General features: G+C 41.5%; 1 protein-coding gene across 12 annotated transcripts in view; it reads right to left on the bottom strand.

The window, feature by feature from the left end:
* AFDN (afadin, adherens junction formation factor) overlaps positions 1-14,441 on the bottom strand; it is a 3,286,836-nt gene that overhangs the window by 1,967,845 nt on the left and 1,304,550 nt on the right. For all 12 annotated transcript variants that reach the window (XM_044063225.1, XM_044063199.1, XM_044063191.1 and 9 more), the window contains exon 13: positions 13,354-13,415. In XM_044063225.1, the coding sequence (XP_043919160.1) occupies positions 13,354-13,415 (62 nt within the window). The remainder of the gene's footprint in view (positions 1-13,353; positions 13,416-14,441) is intronic.

A 14,441-nucleotide genomic window follows, 5' to 3' on the forward strand; every position in this document is an offset into this window, starting at 1 on the left:
TTTTCACAACAAATGTTTACTTTAGAATACCTATGGCTCCCATTTCTCATCTCATAAATCCTACTCTGGAATTTACATTTATAACTTTTTAGACTTGAAAGATGAAATTGTTTCTACTACTTTCGGCATCCCAAAAGGCCACAAAGGTATACAACACTACTTTTTGCCCCAATGTTGCAGCTTAAGGAGCCAAACTATATCTTTTGGCTGTTTATAGAGTCTATATCGAGAGGGTGATGAAAACATTTTATGAAAACTGCCTTTATTTATTAAAAGATTCTAGGAATATTCTTAGTAACACTAACAATGTAAAGAAAGAGAATTTAAGCCTTCTCACTGTTTATTTTCTTGCATCCTTCATCAGGAAGACGTAATGCTTTTATAACCATAATAAGGAGAATATCAACTATCTGAATGTTACTACTGATAAAACTAAAACAGGGTTTGGATTAAGTATATACAAGTATGTCATAATTTCCAATTCTTACTTTAATTTTTTCAAGTCATCACCCCCTTTTCATAAGAGGAATTTAGTTAAGGGGCGGCTATAAGAAGACTTTCAAGGATAAGATCTGATTAAAAGAACAAGGCATTTTAGAAAATATGTTGTGAAAGGGGTTAGCCACATAGTCTAATTAGTTCCCTAAGCCAAGGAGTTGCAAGGGATATTAAAGACTGTTTTACCACTGTTAGGAAACAGGACAGGTAGGGCATCCTATACTAAGCCTTCAGTCATGACTACAAACAACAATATATTTGAAAGGGCTATGACATTGGAGTACAAAACTGAAGCAAGAGTGACTAAGAACACAACTGAACTAGAATATTTTTAAATGTGATTGAAGACTTTTTCAGTTATTAGGATGAGAAATAAGTTGAAGAAAGGGCACTGTTAGGAGAAGAAAGATTGCCTACAAAATCCACATTTGCTTGTTCCCTTTTTGCTGCAATTTAAATACATTTATGAAGGCATGCAATTGACTATTAAAATGGCAAACAGACCCCTTATATTAAACCCCTATGGTATCTGTGGATTCCAGTGGTTTGGTGAACCTTACCACTTGTCAAGCTTGCTGTGTATTTTATACAGGTAAAACAGAACGTACTTTATCTAAGAGAGTATATGAGTACAAGAATCACATTACCAAGAATATTAATGTACTATTCAAGCATACCTTACAGTATAAAGGCCCCTGTGCTTATACATTTACTGCTCCAGAAAAAGTACTGAAAACCCCCCAGGGTGATCAGTGGGAAACTACACTTGAATTCAAGGCGTTTTTAGGCAATTACAGTTGAATGCCTCAGTTTTCAATAAGGTTATGTACTTACCATAATAATAAATCTATGTTGTCTGCTTTAGTCCCCTTCTTCAAAGGATGGGTCTTCAGATCAGACCATGGATCTGACTTCGGCCACCCAAGACTTTGAATCCCAAAGCTCATGCTCTTCCCCCTACCCATAACTGTCGGCAAAGTTTAACAATCTCAGACTGAGTCTGCTAAACAGAAAAATATGCATATTGTAATAAAAACAGCAGCAGCAATAATGCTATAAAATATTACTCAATATACTATGAATGTTATAGAACTGATCTGGAGCTAAAAACTGATTTGAAGGGCCTTAGAATAAAGTTCAATCAATCAAGAAAAAGGAACAACAAGTTCCATAAACAGCCAGGAGAACAATGTGGGAGGAAAGCTGAGGAAGGACGGAAGCAGACAACACGGATCAATTATGACAAGTATATAAACTTCATATCTGATGTTTTCTCTTCCGTCCATTCCTGCATGTAAGGGACAGAGTCCTCAGCTAATATAAACCTTGGGTGAATTCATGGAAGGATGTTCCAGAGGATGGCTGAATCAAAGACTACCTTGCCCGTCTCTGGAAAGTCAATCCAATTTATAAAGGATATGAAGGTATGAATGTTGAATCGTGGCTGCAGCACAAATGTCATCAACAGATGCTCCAGAAAAGAAGGCCATAGAGGCTGCCACACACCTATTAGAGTGACCTTTGACAAGCTTTGTTAAAGGGAAACCTTATGCAAGAGGAAGCCATGGTGGTGCAGCGGTAGCATTGTTGCCTCACAGCAAGAGGTTCTCCTGTTCGATTCTCGGCTGGAGCGCCTTCTGTGTGGAGTCTGCATGTCCTCCCCGCGGTCAAGTGGTGTTCGAAAGGCATGTGTGAATGGGCGTGCCTTCGTTGAAGGTTGGGTGTCGGGCTGGCATCTCGGCACCGTAAAAATCTACTGCCAATCATTAGCGGACTGGAGTTCTGCTGTGGCAACCCCTAACCGGGAAAAAACAAAAGAACAACATGAGTTATGCAAGCAGAAAGCAAACTGAATAAAGTGACTCAGGAAACTCTAACCCAATTTGTTGAAAATGACAAAAAGTTAATCAGACTTTCTGAAAGATTTTGAACGGTGAATGCAAAATCAAAGCTGCCTATGAACATCCAATAAAAACTCCTTTGCTAGAAAATTTCAAAAGGAAAACTGGCAAATTAAGGTTTTGATTTAAGTTTGTTGTAGTAGCAGTCTTCGGTAAAAAGGAAGGAATGGTTCAAAGGGAAACTCTGTCCTTATGAAAAATAAAGTATGAAGGTTTAAATGAAAGGGCCTAGACTACTGATTTGCTCTTTGCTGAAGTAACTGCCACTAAAATCAAAATTTTCATTGTAAGACACTGATGTTCCACCTTGGCTGTAGGTTCAAACTTTGGTTGAGTCTGTGCTTGAACTAAAACAGCAATGTCCCAAGGAACAATCTCCAAGAGGAGGCCCGAGAAGAAAAGCACCCTTCAGCAGAAAGGCCTTAGATAATCTGAGAGAAGTAATAGGGGACTTACTGTCTCCAAAATGGAAACTGGAAATAGCTGATAATTGGACTTTGACAGTGGAAAAGCTGGCACCATTCTGAAAAAGACAGGCTAGAAAGTCTAAGACAACTGGAAATGATGCCAGAAAATCATCTAAATTTCTTTCCATAGCTCAAACACAGAAAATTTTCCATTTGCTTTTGTAAATCTTCTTAGCAGATGGTCTCTGGGAGGAAGTAAGAATATGTACAACTTGGGAAGAAAGCCTGGATTGACTAGCTATCATTCGAAGTTGACAGAATGAGTGGTTAACTTTAGGGCTTAAATGTCCAAAAAAAGGCAGGCATGAGAAATGAGATGTGGACTGGGGTCAAGTACCCATGCAGGTTGTTTGTAAGTAGGGGAAACAAACTTGTCAAGGCCAAAAGGTAGGCAATGAGGATTACTGTGACCCTCCTCTTCAGTGCTTTCTGAAGAAATTTTGGGGTGAGAGGTGTTGGAGCAAAGGCACAGAGAAGACTGGGGGGGCCAAGCGTGAATCAGTGTGTCCCTTGGTAAAATCACCCTTCAGAGGGGGAGGGGGGGTCAGGGCAAAAAAACTTCTGCATTTATTTTGGTGAGAAGCAAAAAGACTGCAGCATGGCTGGCCCCAGCAGCAAAAAATCTGCTCTAACACCTTTTGATTCAGAAACCACTCATGGCATAGGAGGTGAAAGAAATCACCCATTGGCAAACTCTCATGACTTCTTGGCATAACAGATAACATTGGATTACCTCTTGCTTACTGATGTACCAGACTACAGACATATCTTCAGTCTGGACAGATATCAGTCCTTGAGGGAGGGAGTCCTGAAAGGTTTGCAATGCTACAAGGACTGCCCTCATCTCCAGAATGTTGATATGGTGTTGGGCATTGGAAGGGGTCCATGTGCCTTGGACGTTTTTTTTCTGTAGTACCCCCCCACCCCACAACAGGGAAGTGTCCATGGTCACAGAGGCTTTGAGATGGGAAAAGACAAATCAGCAATCTTGCAACACCATAGGGAATTCAAGCCACAGCAGATGCGAGTACTGCAACAGTCTGTAAGACATATTGGGAAATTCCTTGATTGCCGCTAGATAGAACACTGCACTGCTAAGGTCCAATGTAGTACTCTCTTGTGATAGCTGGCAAGAGAGACTAAGGTAATGAAGACTGTCAACAAACCCAGTAAGCGAAGGAACATTCTTGCCATTGATTGGTATGATGAAAGGACAATTTGAACACAATTGTGAATTGCTGATGACCTGCTTTGTTGATGTTTTGCTCTCTGAAAGATTGTGCGCAACTGTGACCCAAATGAACTTGCACAGGACAAAAGTTTGACTTTTCCAGACTGATTGCAATTCCCAGCATTGAACAAGTTTGGAGCAAGGAGTCTCGCTCTCTCTCTCTCTCTCTCTCAGATAAGTAGATTCCTGGTAGGGGCAGAAATGAAACAGTCATACAGATACGGGAACACTCAGAACCCTCTGCAGTATGAGATACACTGCTTACCACTGACATGCATTTGGTGAACATCCTGGGGGGGGGGGGGGACTGTGATGAAGCCAAAAGGCAGGGCTCTGAACTGGAAATGACTGGCTCCCAGCTGGAAGTGGAGATACCTTCTGGACCACCTGTCCATTTTTGATATGGTAGTACATATCCTGAAGGACTATGAAGCACATCCAATCATTCACTCTCAGAAGTGGGAGAAGGGACTGAACTGTGACCATCCAAGAACTTTGATTGCTTGACATATTGATTGAAATGGCTGCAATCCAAGACTGATCTGAGGTCCCTGATCGTTTTTTTTTTTTTTGGCACTATAGAATCTTGAGCAAGTTTCAAATCCTTGTTGGTCTGGTGGGTCATTTTGGATGACTTTACTTTTTTTTTTTTTTTTTTTTTTTTTAAAACCAGTTTTTGCACTTCCTTTTGGGCTGCTTGCCTGAGTAGGCAGTATGGGAAACCTTCAGGACTGCTGATAAGGTTGCTTGGTGAAGGGACCTTTGAAGCCTTGGTTCTGATGATCACTCTGCCTCGTGGGTGATGTCCACTGTTAGAACATTGGGGGGGGGGGGGAGTTGTCCTCAGGACCATGAGTAGAAAGCCCTTGGAATTTCTGGAACCATATTTTTTTTCCTACTTTGTGGTTCCTAGAGAAATACTGCATTTAGACTGTGGAAAGAGAATTTTTATCATACTCACTTCTAGTTACTGTGTCTAACTTTGGGCCCAACAAGTGCTGTGCCATCAAATGGGACATTAAAAAAGGACATCTTGAAATGCTCTTCAAAGTCACAAGTGCATCTAGTCAGTTCTCTTAATGGTGCTGCTGCTCCTGAAGTGCCTTCTGTAGTGCTAGAGATAAGATGCACCAAGACATTTGACAAAAGTTGAAGTGTGGCTAACAGTCCAAGGTTTTTTTTTTTGTTTTATACAGATGCAGACTCAGAAAGGGACTTGGAAGATTTCTTTGTTTTAATCCCTCTGAAATCTAATAACATTTGCCAAGTATTTCAGAGCCCTAAGAGTGAAGGTAGTGGAAGCATATCCCCAGGTTTCAACCTGCTAGTGTCCTAGATTCCCTGGTTATTGGGAAGAACAGAGAAGGTTTTCTTTGCAAGCTCTTTCCTGGTGGCCACTGCCACTACCATGGATCCACGGCAAGCCCCTTACTCCAATGCTGGTAATCTTTAGAGTAACTGGTTGTTATATCTGGTCCCTTCCATGCCTGCTTACAGATGAGGTCTATTTTCTCATCTGAGAGAGGAACCATCCAAGATGAAGCCGAACCAGAGCTGACGGCCTCAAGAAAAAGTCTCCTCCTGGGAAGGGGATTCAGAAGACCACCCACCCTACTGTCTGAAACTTCTCAGAATGAGACGTCCTCAAGGTGGGATCTGGGGACCACTCCCCATCATCAAAATTTGTGTCCTCTACAAGTAACGCCTGTGGTGTGTTTATGTTTCCAAGGAGCTTCCTTGGTGGGAAGCTCTGGAGAAGACTCTGGGACTTTTAAGTTACCTATGAGGATGGGCTCAAAGCTCTTTGGGTACGTCTGTCCCATTAGCACCAAATGAGAAGGATCTACATCTAGGGGTGTTTTCTGGGGGAGAGGTGGACAGCTGAGCTGTGGAGAGAAGTCAGCGCCTCAATCTCAACAGCTTTGAAAGTCAATGCCAAGGGAGATCCAGAGATCTGAATAGTGGGCAAACCCCTGAGCTCAACCCAGCTTAGATCGGAAGCTGAAATCAACGTCAAGCTGTCCAGTACCGGGGCACCAAATGGAAGGGATGGCTCTGAAACACTCAGAATCAAACTTTTCCACCCCAGATTCAGAGCTGAAGTTTCGCTGACAACATCAGAGCTGTACAGGTCAGAGATTCTGCTGGAGTAGAAGACAGCCATATCTTTGGGTCAGAGGACAAAAAATTCTGAGTGGTGTTCAGATCCATAACTCTTGATTCCAAGAAATGGATATGATAGGCAAATACTGGATGAGCAGAAGGGGCATAACTCTTGGGTCCAGCAGGGGCTGGAGCTAGGAGGACCCCAGACTAAATCTGGGTCCAGAAAAATTTCCTCATCATGCGGTTCACATCAGCTTTGGAGAGGTTCCTGTTTTAATGAACTAACCCGCATGGATGACGCAGTGGCTAATCCTTTCTTGCATACAAGGAGATTGGAACTGAGCAAAGACCGGCTCCACAGAAAACTGTGGCTTTGGGAGAGGGAGAGTTTTAGATCCAATGAGGATAGTCTCCAAAAGAGAGAGTCACATACGAGGTTTTACACTATTTTAAAGCTACAGCGGGGGATGTCAAAGAGGAAGACGAATGGTCCAGAGAGCATTTCCTGGATTTCTTAGATATATCTTTGGAGGATTTGTCTGTAGCCTTTTTTGAGGAAGGAGAAACTCCAGTAGCAATTTGTTGAGTCTTGGACTTTTCTCCAAAAAAGGCAGGGAGAAGTCCCTTTAAGATTAATTTAATTTTTCTTTCTACAACTGCCCAGGTACCAAAGGCTGTGCAAATATACTGATCCAAATAGGAAGCTGTAATGCACTAAATACACTGAGTGCATGTCCAACTTTGGTATCTTATGCCCAAAGGCAATCGATTTTTTCAGACATTTTAAGAGTCACAGAAAAGGTACTAAAATATGATAATTTAGTAGAAAAGAAAAATGTGTGTGTATGCAAGATGTATATAGTTTTTTTTTTTTTGGAGAGATAGCACTGAAGTGGAAGGAAATTGGAATACAAGAAAGTGTAGACAAAACTTTTTGAAATTTACAGATACAGATTAACTGGAAAAGTGAAGATAGGGTATAAGATATCAGGTACTACAGAGAAAGACATTGAATCAAAATATTCTTACAAATATTTTTCACAATCTTCCACGCATGCCTGATGATCAAGAAGATCCACATCTGTCTTGAATGAGTGGCAAATGAGATTTGAGGTAACGTTGGACTTTGCAGGAGGTTATGGGTAAGGGAAGAAACCTGAGCTTGGGATTCAATGTCTTGAGTGGCTGAAGTTCAATATATGGTCAGATCTGAAGAACCACCTGTTGAGGAATGGACGTAAGAGACATCAGGTCATATCTTCATACCAGGTCCAACTAATTATTTAATATATAGACACAATAATATATAAACTCATTATTTAAATATTATCATGAATTTTAAATAATGTCTTCTAAATTGTGTTTTTGTTTTATTTTTACTGGTGATTTTTCATCATGTCATGTATAACAATGTTATTTAAATTGGTAGGGAGAGGAATGAATTGTTCTGAAGTCTACATAACAAGTGCATGAAAGTGCTAAACTGATAAATATTTGTGCATTATTTCTTTGGACATTGTGTTTTCCTTTTCTGGTACGCACCTATGAGGTTGCTAGTGATCCACTTTTCGGTGTGTTCAAACCCTGAACTCTGTGGAAGAGAAAGTCAGATCCTGTGATATAACAGCATATGTGGTTTATGGCTAAAAGCTGGGAGCTTGTCATATCACTAAAGCCAGTTTTGGTGAATGTGAATAAAATAAAGCAGATCTCCAAAACCACTTTTGCCTTCTTCTCCACTGTTGTGCAACCTCGGAGTTGGTATATATAATTTTGGGGGTTGGGGATGTTGACCCACATGAGACAGTGCAAGGGAGCTTGCCTGTATGCAAAAAAATGTTTAAATATTATGCTGAAGGTTATTTTGGCAAACTGCTTTCATTTTATTTGCATTCGACAAAACTGCCTTTGATGAATCACCATGAATCCTAAAAGCTAACCAGCTATAACACAGTTTGACAAAAGCCAATGCTACCTTACCATCACAAGATTAAATAATTTCCATTATTATTGGATAATTATATCAGTATTAAGACAGAGACCAGAGTACAAAACAAATATTTCTCAAGTAATGTCTAGACATGAACTGCAGGACAGAGTTTTCAGCTAACCAGGGTAGCCTCAACCAACAAACCTTTCAGAATGGCAGCTTCAAAGGATGCTGTGGTCCTAAAGACTGTAATGCTTAGCAAAGGTGTGCAGTGAAGACCAAGCAGCTGGAATCTCTTCAATGGGAAGATTACATAAGGCAGCAATGGACATAACCTGAGCCCTGACTGAGTGTGCTTTTGGTGGCAAGGCCAAATGACTGCCTGACAAATTATACCACATTATATGCAAATCTGATCTCCACTTAGCTAGTTTGACTTTTGCAATCTTTTGGCTCAGTCGAGCTTGGAAAAAATTGCTGAAAAGTTGCTCCTCCTTCCTGAAAACATGTGAGATCTGAATAAAATGTAATGATCTCTTAACATCCAAGCAAAAAAGTAGATACTCCCCTCTGTTGGGAGTATCTCTGAAAAAAGACAAGTACATGAATGCATTGGTTTGAATTATTTTGGTGGATACCTTAGACAAAGGATGGATTGGTCTTCAGATTTACTCTAGCAGGGGAAAAATGATGTATGGGTATCAAGAAGAAAGGGCATTTAATTCTGAGAAGTAATAGCTACCAGTAGTGCAGTCTTCCAAAAGACAAATTTTAATAGAAATGAACTTGCTGACTTGAATGGTAGTTTCGTTAAGCTCTCAGATACAAAATTGGGAACCCAAGATGGGTCAAGTGTCACTAAGGGGAGTCGACTGAGTAAAATTCCTATGACAAAACCCCTGCATGACCTGTATGGGACCAAGGAAGTAGTCAAAAATCCATCATGATAGAAGGAAATAGCTGCTAAATGCACTGAAAGAGAGGAATAACGGTCTCCTTTGTTGTAAAGTTCTGCTAAAAAGAATCACACTTTTTCCAGACATGCAGAAGCTGGTACAATTATTCGTATTCTGAACCCAACTGGAACATTTTTTCCACCTTCCTTTACAGCTCTTTCTAGTAAAAGGCTTCCGTGGAACTGCAATAAGTTCAATAACTGCAGGAGGGAACAAATTATTCCTGGCCATTAATGGAATTATAAAAACAAGCGGTTAAATGAAGTGAATGTATGTCTGGAAGAGGCTGCATGGAGAGGTGACACAGCAGTGATGGGCTCTGTAGAACAAGTGGAGATTGTTGTTCAGATGAGGCCACAGCAATGGGAACCATGTCTGATAGGGCTAGAAGGGGACTGTGAGAATGAAATGGGCAGGGCAATCCTTGACTTTGTGAAGAGATCTTGGTAACAGGGCGGGTGGAAGGAAAGACATACAGAAATCCTAGGGGTCAATCATCACTGCATGGCTGTCCTTGAGGAAATATGCTGAAGAAGTGACGGCATTTGGTGTTGAATGGTGAAACAAAGTTTCCCCCACTTCTTGAACATGCTGCATGCTACTTTGTTGCTGAGAGACCATTTGTGAGCCAGAAAAATTTGTCCAGCTCAGTTTATCAGCTATTACCTTGGAAGACCCATGTATGTGTGATGCTATCAGAAAGTGTTGCGTTGACACAGTCCACTCCCATCCTCTCAATGCTTCTCTGTATAGGGGGCTAGTAAAGAGTCCCTCCTTGTTTGCTTATGTACCATAGTACTGGCATGTGGTTGGTATGTATGGAAACTGTACCTTGAAGGAGGGAGTCCTGAAATACCTGCAACGCTACAAGGACTGCCCTTACCTCAAGCACAATGATATGCAGTAAGGTCTATTCTGGGGTCCACAAACCTTAAGCAATCTTGTCTTAGTGCTCCCCCCAAGAGCTGACATGTCAGTGGTTACTGCTGCACACAAGTCGTCTGATGAATGGTACACCAAGGGTCAATCCATCAGCTCAAACTTCTGAAACTCTGAGTCATTTTGATCTTATAATCCACTGGTTGCCATGAGTGATTCCACTGTGCTCAGAAAATACGCTGCAAAATTCTCATGTTGAGGCTGGCATGTGGGACCCTCTGGATGGAAGCAGCCATCAGGCCAAACACCTTGAGTACCTCTGTGGCTGATGGATGCATTTCCTACAGCAAGCATTTGACTCCCAAATTAACTGAGAAAATCCTGTCTTGAGGTCGTGCAATCAATTGCTTTAGTGTGTCTAGCCGAAAACCTGTAAATATCAAATCCTGGAAAAGTTCTAGTTAACATACGACCACAATCACCATGATCCTCAAAGACAAGGAGGTCTAAAAGCAAGTACTGTCTTTCTAGGAGAAGCTTTCCTATAGTGTAGACCCAATCTTCAGAGTATGGGAAGGTAACACACACTCCCAAAAATCACACGTGCTGCAACAGGTGCCATGATTTTAGTAAACACCAGAGGGGCTGTGGTGAATCTGAATGGCAAGGGCCAAAAATTGATAGTGACTGGTTCCTACCTTAAAACGAAGTAATCTTGATGCTTTTGCTATTTTTATGTGCAAACACAGACTATAAAGATTTAGAGAGGACATCCGGTCCCCTGACGGTAGACACAGCAGCATGGGCTGCACCAAGACCATCCTAAACGATTCCACCTTTATGAACAGATTAAGCCAGCTTACAGACAGCATCAGCCTAAAGTCCTTTTTTTTTTTGGGGGGGGGGGGGGCACTAGAAGTAATCTGTACTAAAAAAAAAAAAAAAAAAAAAAAAGGGTCATAGGGACTAAACCTCAAGAAGGATCCCATAAAGCCATGGTTACTGGGGCCACCTCTGCCCCTCGGGTGCTGGCTGGACTGGAAGTCCCCTCTACTAAAGCACTCTATTAGGTTTCCTGGGGAGGGGTTTGGCTATGTCAAGTTCCAACCATACTTTGTTGAAAACAATGTATACTAGTTAGTAGAGCATGGGCACTAACTCATGCTGTACGGGGGGGGGGGGGTCACTACAGTCCACAGATCCCCTCTGACTCAATACTTCTAATATTTCAATAAAGGGCACATCCTCTGGATGGAATGCGTGGGAGCCCTCCATCAAAATCTGCAATCAGAGTGGAATACAGCAAAGGAAAGAGTCCATGTGCTTCCTCTTAAACTCCCTCTTTTTGGGAGGGGGCTAGGAAGAATGGCAACCATCTCAACTCTGCTGGGAATAGTACTCTAGACCTCAACAGAATAGGCATTAGGGAGTCTTAAGTGATGATCAGCATAAGGTCTCAGCCTCTATGGTGGCTCAGGGTTAAACTGGTAATGTGTTATTATGGGAAAATAAAAGATTTGCTGGACCACCCTCTGTGCAATCAAAGCTACTGAAATACTTAGGGCCAGATTAGACAATCACTGATGCCCAAGTCTATGCCAATACTTGAATGCAGATGCCAACCGTCAGAGCTGAAGCTAAGACTGGAACCTTCATCCTTGAGCAGTTGAATGCAGAGTGATCTGATACAGAGAACAGCAATGGAGCTGCTGATATTGTGATAAGTGCCAAAGGTGCTTTGGCACAGAGCATCTGGTACCTAGTTTCATCTGTTCTTGACATTAGCATAAAGGAGGGTGCCTGTCCAGAAGGGCTAGAGTCTTTCCACACTGGGGGTTCCCAAAATAGCAGTCAGTATCAATCCCATTTGTTGCTAAAGCAAAAACCTAATCTCGAGAAGGAAAATATTTTTGTGTTGTCTGTGGGACTGCTCAGCCAATGGGGTAAGCAGTGTTGGGACCATGAGGACAGAATATTGACACTGGACCTTGATCAAAGCAGACCTCATCTACTCCCAATCAACACAAATAAGGAGCCATGGAGACCTGTAGGAGGAATCAGAAGGTGCTCTCTGGAAAGCAACAGTCTAGAGAGTTCTTTTTCAGAAGAGAAACTAACTGCACTTCTTCTCAAAGAGTCAGTGGTGTCAAATTATTCTTGAAGAGAAGATGCTGAATTCACTGGTCTGACTACAGAAAATCTTTCCCTCACAGGCACTTTGGGGTACACGAGCTTCTCTAAAACAAACTCCTCCTCATCTCTTCTCCTCCTCAGAACTGGTTAAAGTGTCCTTTTCCTGGGAGGAGGATGGTCCCAGTCAGTGCTGTGTCTGGCAGAATACCTCCCTTCACTGCAAGTCCATTTTTTTCTCATCAGCCAGGGTTCTGACACTAAATTTCCTACAAATAGGACAGTACTTTCCAAATGAGAGGCATCGAGGAAACTACACAAACAGTGAGGGTCCCGTGGGGGGATTTTGTGCCCACAATGTTTATACTTCTTGAACCCTGGTTTAGACTTTGTCCCTAGCAAATAGAACTGTTTTCTAATGCAGTTACAGAGCCACAGCAATTAGTTAAGTAAACCTGTGCTAAAGCTAGCAACTAAACAGTTGGATACAAGACAAGGAGTCTGAAAGGTAGACAAAGGAAAGGCCCATGGTCTAACACATTGACAAGGGAAGTGGGCTGAAAACTCTCCCTTAACTGCTGTAGCTGATTGAAGATGTCTTTGCAGCTTGGTAGAGTTCACTACCACCACTCCTGCAATTCCAGGGTCCACGCAGGACCCAAAAAATACACAAGATGCTAAAAGCTCATAGTCACATGACTACAGGAAGAGGTCTTACAATCCAGAATAACTCTACATGCAGCTTTCACTGATGAACTGTATACCAAAATTCAAGAGAAAGAACTGTATTACTTAATCCAGCTCAAGCACCTCAAAACAAGCACTCTGGTACATAATACTGTACTACATACAGCTGGCACACTGTTGACAGCTTTACAATTCAATATGCTTGCTTAAAAATGATAGGATTTGCGCATACTACAGTTATAGCAAACATCTATATCTGACTGTGGAAAAAGCATCCTCTTGTGCAGACACAATGCATGAACGTTTTACACTAGTACTACACCAAAACATTCAACATAAAATATTAACTGCACGTTTATTTTTGCAAAGTACACAAACACCGAGCAAGTGCCAGTATAGAATCTTGCAGTAATTATTCATCAATTAATTAACTCTTTGTTAAGTACTTAGCATGCGTGTTACACAATAAACCTATTTTTAATGGGCAAGGAAATGCCACCAATTAAGGGAAAAAATGAATAATCATTTCATAGCTATGGTTTGAAAGGTTACTTTAGCATTTACTTACAGCTGTCCCTGAACTCGATGCTTGCTGGCAGAGTCAGTTCAGGCCCCTGAGTATCCGGAGATCTAAAAGAAAAAAACTTCTTTTCAATACAGACATCCAAAAAAGTACAGTTAATACCACTATCAACTGATGTTGCTCTTTCCAGAGGCTTCAGTTGTGAGCATCTGTACATTTTTTCTTTCAAAAAAGTTTTGTCCTGTCCTTCCAGTATCCTCAGAGAACTCAGCATTGGAGTACTAAACACTTAATGTTGTGTCAACGTTTTACCATGCTAACCATTCTTTTATCATCCAGCACCTGTGCTAACAAGCAGCAGTATGCATCGCACTGTATTATTAATGAACATCCCAAAGATTTCTATGGTGATCAAGCAATATCATGCTTTTTTTTCCTGCTATTCTGCACCTGCTGAGGAAGATGGCTCAGGTATCACAATGCAGGCCAATGTGTGGATATCAAAGCATAAACAGATGTCACAGGAAGAAAAAAGGAATGTTTGCCTCAGTCAGCTCTACTTGCAAGTTAGACAGCTATCCCCAAACAATCTGAGGAAGTCTGATAAAATCTCAAAGGAAAGAAACACAGTTTTGAAGTGTAAGACACCCCCTATGGTAAACTGTCACAATTATGTAACTAAACCTTCCAAGCCCTGCTCAACTGCCAGCAGTTTGTTGCTTAAGCCAAGCATGCCTTCTACGTAGAGACCCAGTGAGAACAGCCCTGCAAGATGCCTCTAATGAATCAAAACAACATTGCAAAGCAGGTTTTCCAACTTGTTCAGCAGAATGCATTAAATCCTGTAATTCTTTATTTTCAGCACAGTCAGGAATCAACATAATTTTCTGTTTAAGCAATCCAATAATATGCTGCTGATACTTTAACATATGAAACTGACAGTTTAAGTCCTTAATGGCCAAAGTTGCAGAAGTGTAAACCTTCGTACCCAATCTGTCCAGGGCCCTGGAATGTCTATCAGAGGGGGTAGGGCTTTTGGCAGTAGTAGCCTTAATGCCTTTGGGTCCTTGTGAAATGGTCTAAGGATCCGCAGTAGGATTCTTAGAGAAGAACTTGTGAGAGTCAGGTACTCT

The sequence above is a fragment of the Protopterus annectens genome, chromosome 1.part0 (genome assembly GCF_019279795.1).
Source record: "Protopterus annectens isolate FY-2018-M chromosome 1.part0, PAN1.0, whole genome shotgun sequence".
Classification (NCBI taxonomy): Eukaryota; Metazoa; Chordata; order Ceratodontiformes; family Protopteridae; genus Protopterus; species Protopterus annectens.